Genomic DNA, 19,890 nt, shown 5'->3' with positions numbered 1-19,890 from the left:
TAGTTACCAGCTATATGAACCAAGGGGAAAAAAACTCATTCTAAGTTTCATTTTTTCCCAGTTAAAAAAGGGAATACTAATATCTTTCTCTGTCCTGTTTTTGCCCGGAGACTGAGCACTGCAGACTAGAGCTACATTCTCTGGTCTCCTGAGCTTCCTTCTCCATGGCTCCAGTTGTGTTCCATCAATGGAAGGCACAGACAGGAGATCACTGGGTGGGAAGACAGAGTTCAGGGCATTGCTCCCCACTCCCTTCTCATCCTTCATTTACATTTCTGGTAGTAGCTGTATTTTGTGTGGTGAGAAAGGGAGACTTTCTTATCAGTTCTGCTTTCCCTGTGTTCCAGTAAATATATATCTTCCTAGGAGTGGTAATAGCTTCCCACTGCTGCTACATTCTGAGTTCCTCAACACCCCTCATTTGCTACCTTAAATTTGCCCACCCTTTGCAAGTAATTCCTTCATTAAAGTATCCTCAACTGACCTTTCCAGGGTAGATTTTGGTTCTTGCAGGACTCTGACTGACATACTTAGGGTTCTGCACTTAGCTCTCCAGGTGCTGTCTTTGGAGACCTCATCCTTTTCCTTAACTTCAATCACCACCATTTTGCCAATGTCTCTGAAAGCTGACCACTTTAGAAGTCAGTGATGTGGGATGTGACTACTGGGTAGTAGCTTATTGACAGGAGCTTAAGATCTAGTTTGGGAGCCACAATAAATTAAATGTAAATACAAAACAGAATACAATTAAGGGCAGAACTGTGTCTTGTCCAACATTGGCCCTCTTGGTATCTGGGTTAGAATTCATTTGATCATAGATTGAATGAAGGCTATGAGACAAATACCTTAACATCGCTGAACCTCATGTTCTTCTTCACAAAACAGGGAAGCTAATATGTATCTCATAAGATCAAACGATACAATATATGTGGAAATGCTTTGTGGACTGTAAATTAACATATTATGATGTCAACAAGATGATGATGATGATGATGATGATGATGCTTTGCTGGTAGACAGGCAATGGGTCACTCATACTCATGATATGAATCCGCTCTCAATCCCCTACAATCAGAGAGAAAACTCTCTAATGCAAGAACATGCACTAGCTTTAGAGAGTTTAGCAAAGGAAACAGAATTTTATTCCTCATACGGCCTAACGTGAGCAAGTGGGCCTTTTTACAAGGGTAAGAGGCATTTTGTATTTCTCTGTCTCTTACTTTCCTGGGCAGATGGCCAAATGGAGAATTGATCATTTATGTTTCTGTGTTTCCTAAAGAAAAACCACTGGGAGCTGTAATGTCAACATTCTTCATAGCAACCTGCAAATAATGAAACACAACTGTCTGGGAACCAAGGACCCCTCAAGTTCAGCGTCTCTGACAGGAGTATGTTATGGTAGGACAATATCTCAGGGCTTTAGGGACCTCATGGTTATGAGAGGTGACAGATGGAGCACTTCACTGCAGGTAACACACATGCACGTGCACGCACACACACACACATAACGTGATTGGTAGCCATTGCTAGGCCTAGTCCAGCTAGCTTGGACCAAGGTTAATCCTGAGTGAGTATGTTTAGGAAGCAGAGGCCAACTCCTGACTCAGATCCACTTAGGCCTCAGTGTTTCCATGAAGGCAGCTGGCCAATGAGGTGCTCTGTGACCGAACCTGGTGAATGGCCATCTCCCAGATGCTGGGAGCATAAGCTCCTTTCTCCTCCTCACTTGTGGCTCTGGGTGAGAACCAGATCTTTGCATTTTATTCATGTCTTTTAATTAAGATTTGTTAGAGCTTATCTCCATTTGCCAGACTTCATATTCATTGAAGAGGGACTTCAGAAATAATCAAGATCTTGGCCCTTATCCCCATCTTTGCTTAGGGTCTCCTTGGGATGGCAGGTGTGGCTCTATCTGATTGGAGACTTTGAAGCAGCAGCTGAGCATACAAAGATCGATCTCTTCTGGGGCTCTCTGTGCAATCTGCCTACTGATAGACAGACTGTATTCTCATCTGATCTTATGCATGAGTCATGGGTCCTACTCTGGGCAAGGGTAGGGGTTGGAGGAATAGGGGGATCTGCAGTTGCCCAACACCCCCACAAACCAAATAGAATAGCTCATCTCACTCAAGGATGCTCACTGTGGCTGTGTATCTAAGTCACATCCTCCAGGCCAGCATTTATCAGCCAGAAAGCTGGAGTTCAGGATTCTTCCTGTCTAATTCTTATCTATTTATCACTCAGATATGAACTTGGCAGAAGAAAACTCGTCACTGGACTACACTAAAACTGCATAACATTGCTTAATTATTCAAAAAAATGCATTAAATTCTTCCAAGGTGATTGTGGAATCATGATTTTGATGTCTTTTATGTCTTTTTCTAGTATACTTTATAGTAGATACGTAACTATTGAAATAAAGTTTATGTATATAACAACTTAACAAATAAAAAGAAAATATATAAATGGATATCCAGGGTAGAAAATTAAGAGTTTTAAAACTCATGATTCTTAGAGCTGTACCATAGGGAAACACAGCATCTGTTATATGTGCTAACCTATTAAACTTTATATAGCATAAACAAAAATAATAACTGTGACTACTAAGCATTTATGAAAGTAAAGGTGATGCAGATTTTATCACATTTTAATACTTTTGCACACTTAACAAGATTTTTAGTTCTTCCTTTTCTCTTACATTTGAAAATATTTCATTGACCAAGTAATATTTTCATGGGCCATCTGAAGACATATATATATATCATATGATTATATATATCATATGATATATAGATGTGCATATATACGTATAATATATAAGCTCATATATATTATTAGACAAAGGAAAAAGCTAATATATATTATTAGACAAAGGAAAAATGTCCCAGGACAGGAAATTATATAAACTATAATTCCAATTTTATTATATACTTATAATTCATATATTATGTATGTAAAAGCACAAAAAGAGCTTTCAAATTATACAGAAAAATGTTGACATTGATTGTGGGATTATGGATTATTTCAATTTTTTCTTACATTTTTCTGTATTTTCAAAATATTTCATAAGGTACACAAGTGAAGTGTGTAATCAGAAAAATAGTTATATATGTTTGAAATAGATATTATTATAATTTAGACTTCTTGCTAAATCATTTATTTTTTTCAATATTTTATAACCTTTTTAAAAAAGAAACAGAATATATGGACATCAGAATCTAAGAAAAGTGTTATTTCAGTATACTTTTAAGGTTATTTGATAAAATAATTTATTTTGTATATTTTAAAAAATTCTAACTTATTTCTTAGATTCCTCAGAGTAAAAGCTCCTTTATAGTATTTAAAATCAGAAACCTCTTCATGATATCTGCAAATCTCAAAATATGGTTATATATTACTTTAAAACTATTATTTAAAAGTGTTTGTGGTACAATAGTAGAAATTATAAGAATGAATGGAATCAACTTTTATCTTACCATCTCTTACCATATGGCAAAATATATAAAATCTATTCAAAAATAACAAGGTGGCAAAATTCATAAAATGTGAGGGATGGAACAATTTGATAATTTTGTATTTTTATTTTTGCAGGAGTTGAAAAATGAAAATAAAATGTGATACACTCAAAAATTGTAAAACTAGGCCTACCAAAATATCTCCACATGGTGGGTGCTCAATAAACATTTGCTGACTGAAATCTCTTCCCAATGACCAAATACAGTGAGCCGAGTAATTTACCAATTCAACAGTGAGCCAAGTAATTACCAATAAATGAATCAAGTTATTTATGATCATGATGGTAATGATTTCTTTTCCCCATTCACATTAAACACAAGATATTTAAAAGGCAATGTTTGCATAGCACCTTGAGTTTCATCATGGAATCTTGACATAACTTGTCTCCCCGAGCTGCGGAAACTTCATCAATCCCGATCAATTTGGCTTTGTACCGGACCCCTTCACCTTTAAACCTCTTTATCAAAGTGGCTTCACTGCGATCCTGACCTAAAAAGAGAAAAAGCAGATTCAAATATGTAGTTGTGCCAAACCCAGTGGTTTTGAGTATCCACAATTCCAAGATCCGCCGTCTGGTTTCATCTATATTTTCGGAAAGTCAAATCACTGGATCCAGGAGAAAAGAACAGTAGTATTCCCAGATGCAAATTCTGGCTCCATCCATTTAAGTCCTGAGACAAATTACTTCTCCTTTCTGAGGCTCAGTTTTCTCAGGTAGGGAAAAAGAAGTTAAAAATAACCACCCCAACAGGGCATTATGATAAATAAATCAGATAATATGTGTGAAGCATCTAATTCAGGGTTTGATAAACAAGAGATATTCCACACATGATGATAATCACCCACTAAGAGTTCGTGTCTGAAATTGTTGTTAGAATAACATTAACACCGAATCTCTGGCATTGCCAACATTCAATAATAGCTTGGCCAGGGTCCAAGACCCTCTTCCCACCCAATTCCAGGAGCTGTTTTACAAGTGAAACTCCAGAGTAATGACCTGAGGACAATTATCAAAAAATGGTTTTATGACATCTCTTCTGGTAACTCATGTGTGCAGGGAAATAGGCTTCCACGCTCCTTGCTATTATGTGTCCACTCCTTCCAACAGGATCTCTCAATAATTATTAAGATAATGTTTTGCTAAGACACATCATCCAGGAGTTCAAGCATATCTACATAAAGTGAGGACAATAAAGTTAACCTGAACCAAGCAAGTGCTTCATGACAGATGTTCTATAAACGTTATCCCCACTCTTCACAACAAGCAAACCATTTCCATTCTCCAGATGATGAAGTCGAAGGTCACAGAGTTTAGGTAGCCTGTCCAAGTAAACGTAGTCACAAATAAGATGAATACATAGGAATTCAAACCCATCGTTAAGTTTATCATGTTTTGACTAGTCAGAGGTCTAGACATTGTACAGGTGATTCTTAAAACCTGGAGCATCCTAGCTGTCGGATATTCATCTCCTAGAATATCAACTTCAACTCTTGATTCCTCCTCCATCATGCTTACCTCCTCTGCCAGAAACACAAAGCTGAGGACAAACATTAGAGATAATTTGGCCCATTCTCCTCTATCTATAGACGTGCAAACTAAGGCCTTTCTATACTGTGGGGTTGAGAATTATCAGAAGACATGCTTAAAATAGAAAAAAAGCAACAGCAGTCACTAACCATCATATAGTACTTTTCTACTGACAAAACACAACTTTCATTTAATTCATTTATTTATTCATCCCTTACCGAGCATCTCCTCCGTACCAGTGCTATTATTCACTGCAACAGATGAATGAGACAACATCTGTACCCTCAGTAACTTCAGTTTTTGATGGCTGCAAATATGAATGTATTTGCATTATGCTTGGTGTGTAAGAAGGTTCAAACTTTAGAATCAGACATCCTCATTTCAAATCATGACTCCCTCTCATAAGTCAACTAAACTGTCTGAGCCTCAGTTTTTTAATATGTTGAATGACAATAAAGTATCTACCTTACAGCATTAGTATGGACAGTAGCTTCAATGAGATAGTACATGTGAAGCAAGTATTTACATGGTACGTTTTCTGCAGATGGTAGCTGTCACCACTATTTTTTTTTTTTGAGACAGTGTATCACTTCTTCACCCAGGAGTACAGTGGCGCCATCACAGCTCACTGCAGCCACGACCTCTCAGCCTCAAGCGAGTATCCCGCCTCAGCCTTGCAAGTGGCTGGGACAACAGGCATGCACTGTCATATCTGGCTACTTTTTGAATTTTTTTTTTTTTTTTTTTTTTTTTTTTTTTGGTAAAGAGTGGGTTTTGCCATGTTGCCCAGTCTCAGACTCCCAGACTCAAACAATCCACCACCTTGGCCTCCCAATGTGCTGGGATTATAGGCATGAATATTACCACTATTATATGCCCAGGCAGAGAGGTGGAATGTCTGCCCAGCCAGGCCTGGACCTGTGGTCCTGACTGCCAGTTTTGTTTTGTTTTTCTTTTCCATGACACCCCTGCTGACTCCCTGTATATTAAAGCCTTTGAGTAATATTCCAAAAAGTAAATATAACACATGGATAATTAGTCAGAAACTATAATCAGTATAATAATTAAGCTTCAGTGTTCTGTGAGGGCAGATGTCAGAGACAGAAGCTAAGAAGAAAGGGAATGTTTGACATAATACACCTTATATCATAAACATCTCTCCTCTTCAGCACATGATACCATTTCAGTCCATAATAACATCTCTTTCACCACTGAGGTTTCCCCAAACTTTAATTATAATAACAATACCAGGTAGCATTCATCACAAAACATGTTACATGCATCAACTTGTTTAGCCCAGAAAATAATTGCAGAGGTAGGTATTCAGGTTTTCTAGATGGGGCTCTAAATTGAAAGTATTAGAGGTCGTGTAACTTGTCTAAACTTACTGAGTAGGACCTGAACCTAGATTTGTCTAATGTTAAAATCCATGCTTGTGGTTTGTGTTCTGTTTTCAAGCCTATTTGCCTAACCACCATGATTAATTGCTTCTCTTCTACGCAACTTTCTTATAAAGCCCCATCTTTATCTTGTACCAAAACTCACCTGGCCCACATCTGATGGTACTCAATATACTGGCAGCATTAAAACTCCACTGGAGGATGGAGAGACAGCTTGAAAATGGAACGGATTCCAGTCATCAGTCATCTCTAAGAAAATGTCTAGAAGTCAGATACAAAGACAGCCTTAAGAAACATTTGTCAGGGCACAGAACTCTGCCGAGAAATAAGATTCATAAGAAAAGGCAGAGCCATAGCAGGTGAACAAGGGCAGAGATTAATAAGAAAATATTAGGTCATTTAGAGGAAAGTAGGGAGTCCAATTTAGATTAGGACCTAGGGCCAAGCTAATTTGTATGAAGGGCACTTATGCAGTAGATAATCCAGTTTCTCATTAAATGCTTCACCATTAAAAGGGTAATTTTTCATGAGCACATCTTGAGCAAGGTCTCAGTTATATTAGTTAAGAAATAAATAACAGATATCAGAGCCATAAGGCTTTAATTCTATCTGAGGCACATACAATATAAAGGTGTTAGGAACAGGATCACTCTTTATGCATGTTAGGTCACCATGAGTCTCAGCCTATGTTGCTGAAAACACCACTGATCCTCGGTTTCAAGATGGACAAGAGAAAGACCATGTATTTAAGGAAAATCATCCATATGGTTATTATTATTTAGTACAGTTACTGTGCCAAGAGCTTCACCTGCAATTTCTCATTTAATCTTCATACTTGTTCTTGAGTTAGGCTCCTTAATGAGTTCTATCATACAGAAGACAACATAAACGACCAAAGTACACAGGATAGCTTGAATTTTTAAATAACAGCTATATTGAGATATAATTCACAAACTGTACAATTCACCATTTTAAAGTATACAACCCAGTGGTTTTGGAATAGTCACACAATTGTATAACCATCACTGTTGTCTAATTTTAGAACATTTTTGTCATCCCAGAAAGAAGCTCTGTACACATTAGCTGTCACTCCCCATCTTCCCATTCCCTCTGATGCTAACCAACCGTTAATCTCTTCCCATCTTTATAGATTTGCCTATTCTAGACATTTTATAGAATTGTTACCTTATAATGTACAATTTTTTTGCTTTGGCTTCTTAGCAGCTTGTTCTCAAGGTTCATCCATGATATAGCATGTATCAGTCATGCATTTTTTGCTGAATATGATTCTATTTGGTGGTTATACCACATTAGTTGATAGACCTTTGGGTTATTTCTATTCTTTGGCTATTACGAATGACACTGCTGTGAACACTTGTGTACAAGTTTTTGTGTCACTGAATATGTTCAATTCTGTTAGAATTTTTCCTAACAAATGAATTGTTGGGTCATATGGTAACTCAAGCTTTTTGGAGAACTGTCAAATTGTTTTTCTAAAGTGTCTGCACCATTTTACACCCCTCCTAGCCAAATATAAGGTTCCAGTTTCTTTACCAGATGTTCTTCTCAACTTTTGTTATTGTCTGTCTCTTTTACTTGAGCTATCCTAGTAGGTGTTAAGTGATATTTCACTGCAGCTTTGATTTGCATTTCCCTAAAGAGTAATGATGTTGAGCATCTTTTCCTGTGCTTATTGTTCATTTGCATATCTTCTTTGGAGACATATCTATTCAAATCCCAGAACCTCAGTTTGAATCCAGGTCTTGTGTAAAATTTCATGGTCTTAGCCATAAGACTATGGGGCTTTCTGTGACCTATTCTGTGTTCTATTACAGAATTTAGCCTCTTTGGTTTGTCACAGCTACTTGAGTAGATGTCTTACAGATAAATTGGCAGATGTCTTACTCCTGAGACACGTAGTTCACAAATACACATGCCCTTCTCACGTCTTATATCATTTAATCTTCCAAGGTTACTGAAAACCAGCACTGTTATTATTTTATAGATGAAGAAAACTGGAGCCAGAGAGGTAACTAAAGTTACTTCAAGTTGAGCTTGGAATAGAATCTCATCCTGTCCTACTCTAAGACTTGAGTTCTCCCACTGGGAGGTAATGGTCTAGAACATGAGCTCTGGATTCAGAAGACCTGAGTTCAAGTCCCAGCTCTCCCAGCTACCCCCTTAGTTGTATAATCGTGGGTAAGTTTCTTTACATGTCTGTCACAGTGTCCATATCAGTTAAGTATAGATACTAATGGGTGCTTCCAGTAGGGACACTGTGAAGGTTAAAGAAATGACAAATAGCATGCAAGACAGCGAGAGACTGGCAAACAGTAAGAGCTTAGTCAACATTGGTCATTGTTATTTGGGTGATCATACTTTCAGCTTGTCTATGACTGTCACAGAAACTTTTATACTGACACTGCTATTACTAGCATCCCTCACTACTCTCAAAAATATTCCAGTCTGGTTAACAGACTATGTGGTTACCCTAATTAGATGATCAGCATTTGTATACTGTCCTGCCTCAGTGTTCTTCATGCTAGGAACTGTGCTAGCTTCCAGTGGTACATGGGTGAGCAAAAAGTACCCTCTCTCCTGCCCAGAGGATGCCACATTTCAAAAGGTGTCATATACAAATTCTCTACCCCTTAGCACTATATGAAACTCACAGCTATGGTCATATTTTGTTAAGCAATGTGTTTTCCTAAGGGGTGGAGAAACCGTTTGTATTTGGTAGAGAGATGATTAGGAAGAGCTACAGAGGAAAGATGGCATTTGAGTAAGGCCTTGTATAAAAGCCAGGGTTCAAGAGGTAGGGAAGAGGGTGAAAAGCTTTCGAGATAAACAAAAAGTATGGGGATATTTGGACAACAATGAGTAGTTGGCTTAGACTGTTTAGCAATCCTAATTACCTTTTGGAATAACCTGGGAATTAAAAAAAAATATGGCCCGGTGCGGTGGCTCACGCCTGTAATCCCAGCACTTTGGGAGGCCGAGGCGGGTGGATCACGAGGTCACGAGATCAAGACCATCCTGGTCAACATGGTGAAACCCCGTCTCTACTAAAAATACAAAAAATCAGCTGGGCATGGTGGTCCATGCCTGTAATCTCAGCTACTCAGGAGGCTGAGGCAGGGGAATTGCCTGAACCCAGGAGGCGGAGGTTGCGGTGAGCCGAGATCGCGCCATTGCACTCCAGCCTGGGTAACAAGAGCAAAACTCCGTCTCGGAAAAAAAAAAAAAAATACCACCCCAGAGCCCAGAGTGGTATAGTGCACCCGCAATCCCAGCACTTTGGGAAGCCAAGGAGGGAGGGTTGCTTGAGTCCAGCAGTTTGAAGCCAGGTTGGGCAACATAAGGAAATACTGTCTCAAAAAAACCAAAAAAACAAAAAAACCCACCACCTCACAGATTTTGGTTAGATGGGTGTGGGGTGAGCCAGGGCCAATTATTATGCTTGCAAACCACAATACTAGAGGGCATGGCTAGAGCAATGCACTCGAAGGGCAGCCAAATCATGAAGGATCTTGGAAGCCAAGCTAAGGCCTTTGAACATTGTTCTTTGAGCCATAGGAGCTATTAATGACCCAGGTTTGTTGTGAGCATTAGATTAAAAAGAGCATTATAGCAACACGTGGGGAAGTATAAGGCTGTAATTAAGTGATTCATTCCTTTATTTGATATCTATTGAGTGTCTACTATATTTGTATTCTAAAGTCCTCCAGATACTGCAGTGAACAAAACATATAAATATCACTATACTCAGGGAACTTACATTCTAGTGGAAATTCAATGGAGTTTTGCTATAATTTTCTAATTTTAATGTAATGAAGAATCCCCTGTAAAAACCACAACAGCAACAAGAGATTCCTAAATCCCTTCAAGTGAGATTCTGCACCAGTTGGAGGGACCAACTAGAGAACAGCAACTTGCTTATGTAGAGAGTCCCTTGTAAGATGATATTGCTCAGACTGAGGTCCTCAGAATAAAAATTTCCGAAGTTCCAGTTTGGGGTTTTTAAATAGATAATAATCTTTTAAATATTTTGCCAGTTGTGAAGAAAAAAACTATTAATAATAGTATACTTCAGAGATACTTTCAGAGACTTCAACTCCAGTTTCTTAAAAGCATGAAAATTTCTTTTCTAATATTTCATTATTATTATTAGACACAAAGTCTCACTCTGTCACCCAGGCTGGAGTGCAGTAGTGTGATCTCGGCTCACTGCAACCTCCACCTCCCAGGTTCAAGTGATTCTCCTGCCTCAGCCTTCCAAGTAGCTGGGATTACAGGTGCCCACCACCATACTGGCTAATTTTTGCATTTTTGGTAGAGACAGGGTTTCATCATGTTGGCTGGTCTGGTCTTGAACCCCTGAGCTAAAGTGATCCACCTGCCTCGACCTCCAAAAGTGTTGGCATTACAGGTGGAAGCCACCATGACTGGCCTCTTTTCTAATGTTTAAAAGGGATCTCCTTAAGTGTGAGAAACACTACTTGGTATCATTTGTGGCTGCCTGGGTGAGTGTGCCTGTGGCAGGTCAGGAATGCCAGCGCGGTAGGGGAGGGTGTGCCACCTCTTTAACACTTTCCTACTTGGCTCAGAGGAAAACAATCCTGCACTGAATGGTTTGAAGATTTCTGCTCTGATATACTTGCTTCACTTCGTTCTGTAAACAAACTAATTGCCAACCACTAATAGGAGATGCTTTATCTGTGGTCTCAATCCAAGATTCTTCAAGTAATCAGAGAATTGAATTTTCAGTATAGCACTGATTTGGATTTCAAAGGAGGAATATATGGGGGTGACACAGCTGGATTACAGGTGTGCGCCACCACACCTAGCTAATTTTTACATTTTTAGTGGAGACGGAGTTTTACCATGCTGCCCAGGCTGGTCTCGAACTCTTGGCCTCAAGTGATCGGCCTGCCTCAGCCTCCCTAAGGGCTGGGATGACAGGCGTGAGCCACTGCACCCAGCTCCATATGTCATTATTAAAGCTTACTTTTTCTTAGAACTTTTTAAAGTTCTAAGATTTGATTTTATATTTAAAATCAAACATAAATAGACACCTTATATTTTTCTCATGTACCAGTAGATAATCCTGCATAACCTGGGGTACCTGCATCTCACAATGATTTTTTGCAGATCTCTCTGACTGAGAAATAACAACTTGAAAAATCCTCTGGGAGTCACAGAAAACTAACAATCATAATCAGACATCTGGGTTTCTAAGAATCATCCATTTTGTTTTTTTATTTTAATTTTTAATTTTTGCGGGTACGTAGGGGTATATATTTATGGGGTACATGAGATGTTTGATATAAGCATACAATGCATAATAATTACATCATGGAGAATGGAGTATCTATCCTCTCAAGCATTTATCCTTTGTGTTACAAACGATCCAATTACACTCAGCTATTTTTAAATGTATGACTACGTTATTATTGACTATAGTCGCCTTGTTGTGCTACCAAATAGTAGACCTTATTCTATTTTTTGTACTATTAACTACCCCACTGCAGCTTCCCAGCCTCTAGTAACCATCCTTCTACTCTCCAGCTCTATGAATTCAATTGTTTTGATTTTTAGGTCCCAGAAATAAATGAGAACATGCAATGTTTGTCTTTCTGTGCCTGGCTTATTTGACTTAACCTAATGATCTTTGGATTCCATCCATGTTGTTGCAAATGACAAGAGTCTCATCCTTTTTTTATGACGAAATAGTACTCCGTTATCTAAATGTAACATTTTCTTTATCCATTCATCTGTAGATGGACAACAAATAAGGCTGCTTACAAATCATAGTTATTGTGAATAGTGCTACAACGAACATGAGAGTGCAGATATCTCTTTGATATACCGATTTCCTTTCTTTTGGGTATATACCTAGCAGCGCAATTGCTGGATCTTATGGTAGCTCTATTTTTAGTTTTTTGAGGAACCTCCAAACTGTTCTCCATAGGGGTTATACTAATTTACATTCCCAAAAACAGTGTACAAGAGTTTCCTTATCTCCACATCTTTGTCAGCATTTTCTATTGCCTGTCTTTTGGATATAAGCTATTTTAAATGTGGTGAGATGATGGTTCATTGCAGTTTTGATCTGCATTTCTCTGATGATTAATGACACTCATCACTTTTTCATATGCCTGTTTGGCATCTGAATGTCTTCTTTTGAGAAATGTCTATTCAAATCTTTGTCCAATTTTTGATCAGCTTACTAGATTTTTTCCTATAGAGTTGTTTGAGCTCCTTATACTTGTATTTAATCCTTTGTCAGATGGGTGGTTTGCAAATATTTCTCTCAGTCTGTGGGTTGTGGCTTCACTTTGTTGATTGTTTCATTTGCTGTGCAGAAGCTTTTGAACTTCATGTGATCCCTTTTGTCCATTTTTGCTTTCATTGCCTGTACTTGTGGGGTATTGCTCAAGAAATTTTTGCCCAGACCCATGTCCTGGAGATTTTCCCCATTTTTTTTTTTCTTTTTCTTTTTGAGACAGAGTCTCATTCCATCACCAGGCGCCAGGCTGGAGTGCAGTGGTGCGATCTTGGCTTACTGCAACCTCCACCTCCTGGGTTCAGGTGATTCTCCTGCCTCAAGCCTCCCGAGGAGCTGGGACTACAGGTGGGCACCATCATGCCTGGCTAATTTTTTGTGTTTTTAGTAGAGATGGGGTTTCGCCACGTTAGCCAGGATGGTCTTGATCTCCTGACCTTGTGATCTGCCTGCCTTGGCCTCCCAAAGTGCTAGGATTACAGGCATGAGCCACTGCACCTGGCTATGTGCCTATTTTTAGGCCAGTGCCATGCTGTTTTGGTTACTACAGCTCTGTAGTATAATTTGAAGTCAGGTAATGTGAATTTCCAGTTTTTTGTTTGTTTGGTTTTTTTTTTTCTGCTTAGTATAGTTTTGGCTATTCAGGGTCTTTTGTGGTTCCATATAAATTTTAAGATTTTTTTTCTAATTCTGTGAAAAATGTTATTGGTATTTTGATAGGGATCGTATTAAATGTGTAGACTGCTTTGGGTAGTGTGGACATTTTAACAATATTGATCCTTTCAATCCATGAACGTGGAATATTTTTCCATTTTTAGTGTCCTCTTCAATTTCTTTCATCAGTGTTTTTACAGTTTTCATTATAGAGATCTTTCATTTCTTTGGGTAATTCCTAGGTATTCCATTTTATTTTTGGCGATTGTCAATGAGATTACCTTTTTAAATTCTCTTTCAGAGTGTTCACTATTGGCCTATAGAAATGCTACTGATTTTTGCATGCTGATTTTGTATCCTGCAACTTTACTGAACTTGTTTATCAGTTCTAATAGTTTTCTCTTTGTGAAGCTGATAGGTTTTTCCAAATGAGATTGTATCTTCTGCAAACAATGATAATTTGACTTCTTCCATTCTAATTTGGATGCCCTAAGAATCAACCATTTTGAATTTCATAATGGATCATGGGGAACCCTGTAGGCTGTTGTCTTTAATGTGTAGCTGGGGGAGAGTGGTGCACATACATCACTTAAAAGTGTCTGGAGGCTTCCAGAATTCAAAGTAGGTCACAGTAGATGTGCCTCCACTTTTGCCCTCTAGTCTCTGCCCCACACTGCTTCCAGGAGGATCCACCCCAAGTGTCATCTAATCACACACTACCTGACCAAAAATGAAAAATGTCATCACCTTCTACCCAGCTGCCATGAGCTGTCTTCCGTCTTATTCTCTCCTCATTTGCACCCTTTTGCTGCCAACACCCTTAACTCCAGCCTTATGGGCAGGCACCTCCATTCCCTTTGCCCTTGCTAGTTCCTCTTCTCCAATTGTCTCCTCTACACTTGAGCTCTATAAGGGTGGGGACTGAAATTGATCTGACTGTGTCCTCTGAACCTAGCATGGTACCAGAATAGAGCAGACCCATGGTGTCCAGATCTGCTGAATAACTGAATAAATGATTTAATTATTCTATTTATGCTAAAGTGGCCTCCAGGAGTCAGGATCACTTGGGGGAGGTATCTAACAGGTTACTAAAAACCCCTCCCATACAGATCTTATTTTATACAGTTCATGAGTGTGATTCATTTAGTCCTCAAGGAATAAAATTCCTAATGGGATAAGTAAATGTCACACCCACAGTCATTTTAATATTGGCTTTGCTTTATGCCATTAGAGAAGAGGATTTCTCAACTTCATCACAACCTGATCATCTGCTAACCAGGGGAATGGCTCTCCTCTGAATTTAAATCCAGCCAATTCTTTTGGGCACAGAGTAAATTCCCCATTTTCCACAGATCTCAAAGATTCTGTCAGGAAGTATACCAAGTCCCTGTCTTGAAGCAGAAGCAGCAGAAGGCACTGCCAATGTTGAGGTCCTAGAATAGGAGTCACCTTGCAGAAGCTTCAACAAAATCAAGTGCCTCTGTCAGGAGTCAGGATCCGAAGGCGGAAGGCAATTAGCATTTTTTATGACACTGAAGCAGACCCCACAGAGTCCACTGGAGTCATAAATGGCCTCCCACTCCAGGCTGCTCACTAAAGACTGTTAATGGCCAAATAAAAGTTATTTCCACACCCAAGATTGTTCTCTAACTCCCCCACTCATCATAGATTATCATAAGCACAGCCACAGAAAACTATATAAAAGCCAAGGTAAGTATTTTTTTCCTAATGTGGTCATTCTGGCTGTAAATTCTTTTAACTTTTGACAGTTACAATATTTCCCTGTCTAGGAGGGGTCAGCTCCAACACATTTCTTATATCAAGCTGAGTATTCACTTCTGTGCATTAACTTTTTAAACTCTAAGGGGATGTCTTATCAGCTCAGACCACTATAATAAAATACCATAGACTGGATGGCTTAAACAACAGACATTTATTTCTCATGGCTGAGCAGTTCAAGATCAACTGCTGGAAGATTTGGGTCTTGGTGAGGGTCCTGGCTTGCAGATGGCCACTGTCTCACTGTGTGCTTACAAGATCTCTTTCTGTGCATGTACCGAGAAAGTGAGAGAGAGAGAGAGAGAGAGAGAGAGAGAGAGAGAGAGAGAGAGAGAAGGGGGGCACGCAAAAGGGGTGGGGGGGAAGACACAGAGAGAGAGACAGACGCAAGCCCTGGCCTCCTTTCCTCTTCTTATAAAACCACTAATCCTGTCATGAGTGCTTGACTTCATCTAAAGCTAATTATCTCCCAAAGATCCCACATTCAAATATTATTACATGTGGAGGGAGGTCTTCAACATATTAATATTGGGGAGACACAAACATATGATCCATAATAAAAGCACCAGAATTAAGAAGGAGATGTAAAAAGCTGAATGCTACCTGAAAAATGAGCATGCCTGTCCCATTCTCATAAATCGTTTTATTTAAACTTTACAACAATCTTGGAGGAAAGAACTACAACACATTCAGGGAAGGAGGAAATGGAGGCACAGGGAAATGAAGTCACTGGTGTGAGGCCACACTGTTAAGGAGGGCATGGCTGCCTAACCCTTTGAGGTCAGAAGGCATCACATTTAAATCACGGTATGCTACTTACTGTGTATAAGGGAATTAGTTGAAGTTTCTGAGTGTTAGGTTCTTCATATGCAAAACACTATGGTTATCTGTATTCCTCTCCAGAATAGTTACAAGGACCATAGGAATAATATATGTTATGCTCTTAGCACACTGCCTGGCACATGGCAGTCCCTCAGTAAATATTTACTGCCTTCTTTCTCCCCAAATAATATATCTTACATTAAGCATCAGTGGCCCAAAGCTAACCATAGCAAAGCTGTACTGCATTAGAAGGAACGTTCCCAACTGTTTGGGAATTTTTTTGTTGTTGTTGTTGCCTGGGAATAAGGGTGCAATTAAGAACAGGATGTTCCTTCCTGAAGGCAATAGAGAGATCACCTTATAAATTATTAACACAGACAGATTCTCCCTCCCTCTGCATATCTATCTGAATCACAGGCTATCCATCTCGATGATAAGAAAATTTCAAAAGGTTGTTTTATTTTCCCCCTCGGCTGTCAAACATCATTCTGTCCATTGCTGAAAGAGCCCTATTGTCTGTTAGGCCGTCCAATTTGAGAACAGATTGTGGGGGAATTTCAGGGCCCAGCAGACAGATAACTTATTTTACTTTGAATTCTATCTTGCAATTATCCAGGTGTTGATTTGCAATGGACAAATAATTATGTATGCTGGCTGTGTAGGAGAGAATGCTGATTTTATGTAATTAACTAGCTGGGTAGTGAGCAGAACAAGAGGAAAAAAACACTTAGGGGGCTGTTAAAATGTGTTTTTATGAACATGGTTGCTGTCATTATTGCTAAAAGGTAAACTAGTTAAAGAGCTAAAATAATATTCAACCTATGACTCATGCACACATTTTCTTTAAAAATGTTCTCTGGCACTTCCGAAAAGTGCTCTGCATAAAGGGCATCTGGAATCCATTTTCAGCTTCCTGTAGAAAGTGAAGTACTATGATACCAGACAGAGAGTCTCATGTGAGAGCCTGGGAATCTGAACTTTAAAGCTTGGCCAATGATTCTGAGGCAGAACCAGATCAGCAACCACTGAATTGTAAGGCAAGATGCTTGTGGGACCTCATATGCATAACACAATTCTTCTGCTCCAATAGTTGGTTCTTTTTGCATTCTCTGACAAAGGTCTACTAGTAATTGTTTCAGTTGTTTTCTTCCTCCTGGGTCTTTTATTGAATTTGAAAAATGTATTTTAAAACTATAAGACAATATTAATGAATTCTTAATAATAAAAGAAAATGATCATCAGCCACATCCTGTCACTCCAAAGAACCCTTAGCCTATTTCCTGGCAGTGTCTTTTGAAGCACAATTTTCTAGTTTCTCTGAGGAAAAGACTAAAGAGATCATCACGGCAAATCAGTTAGGGGCGTGCTGACACTCCCTGGTGGTGATTCCCACATGTAATGGCAAATTAAAGCAAGAAAAACTCAGGCTTTACAATCTCCCCTTGGTAGACTGCAAGTTCTTGAGGACTAACATTTTCTTAAATTTGTTTTCTGTGTATTCTATACAACAAGAACAATCACTAGTATATAATGGGTACTTAATATGTGCTGAATAAATAAATATATACCATAAGGGAAATTGCTGTTTCTGTACCCAGAGTTCCCAACCCCACCATGCCACCCCCAACACACATATGCATCGTGTCTTAGAACACTGGAAAACCAAGGGTAAATTTCAGTCGCAAGATCCAAAGTCTCAGGTACTACTAATCAGGCTCAGCAGTTCTATGACTCTCAGCATTTTTCCAGACAAATGAAAGTCAGGGATCACAGAAAAATGGCCAAGCAGATCTTCACGTACAAGGTAGAAGTAGCAAGACCAAAAAATGGAAAAAAAAATCTTGGTTTTAGATGATAAATACAGCTATAATCATCTGTTGCGGAGTGTTTCTGATGTCCTCCCAAGAGGGATTGAGGAGCTTAGCATATCCTGCCCATTTGGGCAAATCGAGGAGTGACTAGTTTGACTTAAAATCTGCAGATTTATTTTTACACACTTGCTTACTAATGACAACCTACAGATGGCGTGACAGCATTTGCTTCTTAGGTTTTCTTATCAGTGGGCTTCTTGTGTTGTTTTCCTGGTGGCCAAGAAAAAAAGCAGGCAAAAAAAAAAAAAAAAAAAAAAAAAAAAAAACTAGTATGCATTGCCATTAAGAGTAATGTATCACACTGGCTATGTAATAGTTTATTCCATGTTGATGCCACTCTGCAAGGCACAGAATAAGCTTTAAACAATATGTAAGTTTTTTCTTTCTTTTTTTTTTTTAACCTGATAGCAGTAATTTAATGTAAGTTCTTTGTCATTGTCCTTTTGTTCCTCACAACCACCTAGCATGAATGCATCATTAGTCTCTTCTTATAGTTGAGGAAATTAAGACTCCAGGAGGTAAAGACTGGCCCAAGTTCATGGAGATAGCAAAGGCAGAGGCAGGTGTGCTAAAAAAAAGGAAATGCATATAAACAAAAGAATGCTGAAAGGAAGAGAATCTGAAGCTTGAGATTGGGTAAGAAATAGGACTGCCTGAGACAGGGAAAGGCCAGATCCGAATCCACAGTCATGGCGTTTATTAGTGTTTCTGTCATTTGTAAATCCAAAGGGTCCTATTCTGGTTGTGGTGCTATATGGATGAAGGCAATGCTGAATGACGTATATGAAATGCAGCAGGAAAGCTGGATCTACAGTCAAAGGTGAAGAGGACTAGGGTAATGAATGAGAAAGGATAGATACCAGGAGAAACCTCAGATCTCAGCTGGTGTTTCCATTCAGGAGCTTCTTGGTCAAGTGCCAATCACTTCATCTCACTGCAACTGAGGAAGTAATGCTTACCTTGCAAGATGGCTATCGGAACTGCCTGCAATCATATCCCTTCTCCCTATAGCTGCATCCAATCAATAACTGGTTGATTAGATGGGGCTGGGTATAAACACCCAGGCCCCATATCTCAGTTTGAGACAATCCTGAAGGACAACTCCCATGGGATAGTGGGACCAGCTGAGGCCTTTGCTGCAACTGCATCACAGTTCAACTCCTCCCTCTGCCAGGTCTTATCATCTTTACTCCTCCAGCAGTGTTGATTCGGACGACATTCCGCTATTGGGAATTTGCTGCAGCCTCCTACAGCAAATCCTGTCTCAGTCACTGGTTTCCCCGGAACTCCACCAAAGACAGTACAAAATCAATGCATTTGAGGGAGAGTCAGAAAGAGAGAATCTTGATATGGAGAGACAAGCCAGAAGGTTCATGCAATAAACCAAGAATGATGGGAGTGGCGTTCAGGGGCAGCATGAGTCCTCAGATAATGTAAACTAATATTGATCAGATTCCAGGAGGCCAAGCCTAATCAAAAGAGATAATCCAGAGCCAAAACTTTCCTACCCAAGGAACTCAAAGTCCCCCTGCAAAACCGTTGTGTGTTTCTCAGACATCCTGGACAGCTGGGCTGTACCTGTAAGACAGAGCAGGGTGATCACTCACCCAAAGCCAGCCTCACTACCACCAGAACCAGGTGGTGCAGTGAACTTTGCCTTTCTAAAGTTCACAACTTGCCTCCCTTTGGCCAATGCACATAATACCAGGTACCAGGCACTGACAAAGTCCTAGAAACTGATAAAGAGTGAATATGACCTTTGTTCCAAATAAAAAATAACAAATGTAGTTTTAAACTTTTTGTATTTCAATTCTTTTAAACATGTGCTTTTTATTTTTTCTTTAACTTTCTAATTACAAAGTGAAACATGCTCAAGACTTAACATTGGAAAGTGCAGAAGAGAAAAAGGAGGAGAAAGCCATCCATAACACCACCCAGATACATTTATGGTTACATGTGAGTGTATGTTCTTCCAAGCTTTTCCCTAAGTGCATACACACGCAAACACCCATTCTTCAAAAAAATTTTCATACT

At 39.1% G+C, this 19,890-nt stretch overlaps 1 protein-coding gene across 10 annotated transcripts in view; it reads right to left on the bottom strand.

The window, feature by feature from the left end:
- The window catches only part of DAB1 (DAB adaptor protein 1), a 1,264,232-nt gene that overhangs the window by 145,071 nt on the left and 1,099,271 nt on the right, over positions 1-19,890 (bottom strand). For all 10 annotated transcript variants that reach the window (XM_032297127.1, XM_032297126.1, XM_032297131.1 and 7 more), the window contains one exon: positions 3,866-4,005. In XM_032297127.1, the coding sequence (XP_032153018.1) occupies positions 3,866-4,005 (140 nt within the window). The remainder of the gene's footprint in view (positions 1-3,865; positions 4,006-19,890) is intronic.

Source organism: Sapajus apella, unplaced genomic scaffold, assembly GCF_009761245.1.
Source record: "Sapajus apella isolate SASKATOON/1434 unplaced genomic scaffold, GSC_monkey_1.0 scaffold36, whole genome shotgun sequence".
In the NCBI taxonomy this organism is placed as follows: domain Eukaryota; kingdom Metazoa; phylum Chordata; class Mammalia; order Primates; family Cebidae; genus Sapajus; species Sapajus apella.
The sequence above is the reverse complement of the archived record's forward strand: the minus strand, read 5'-3'. Positions and strand labels throughout refer to the sequence as shown.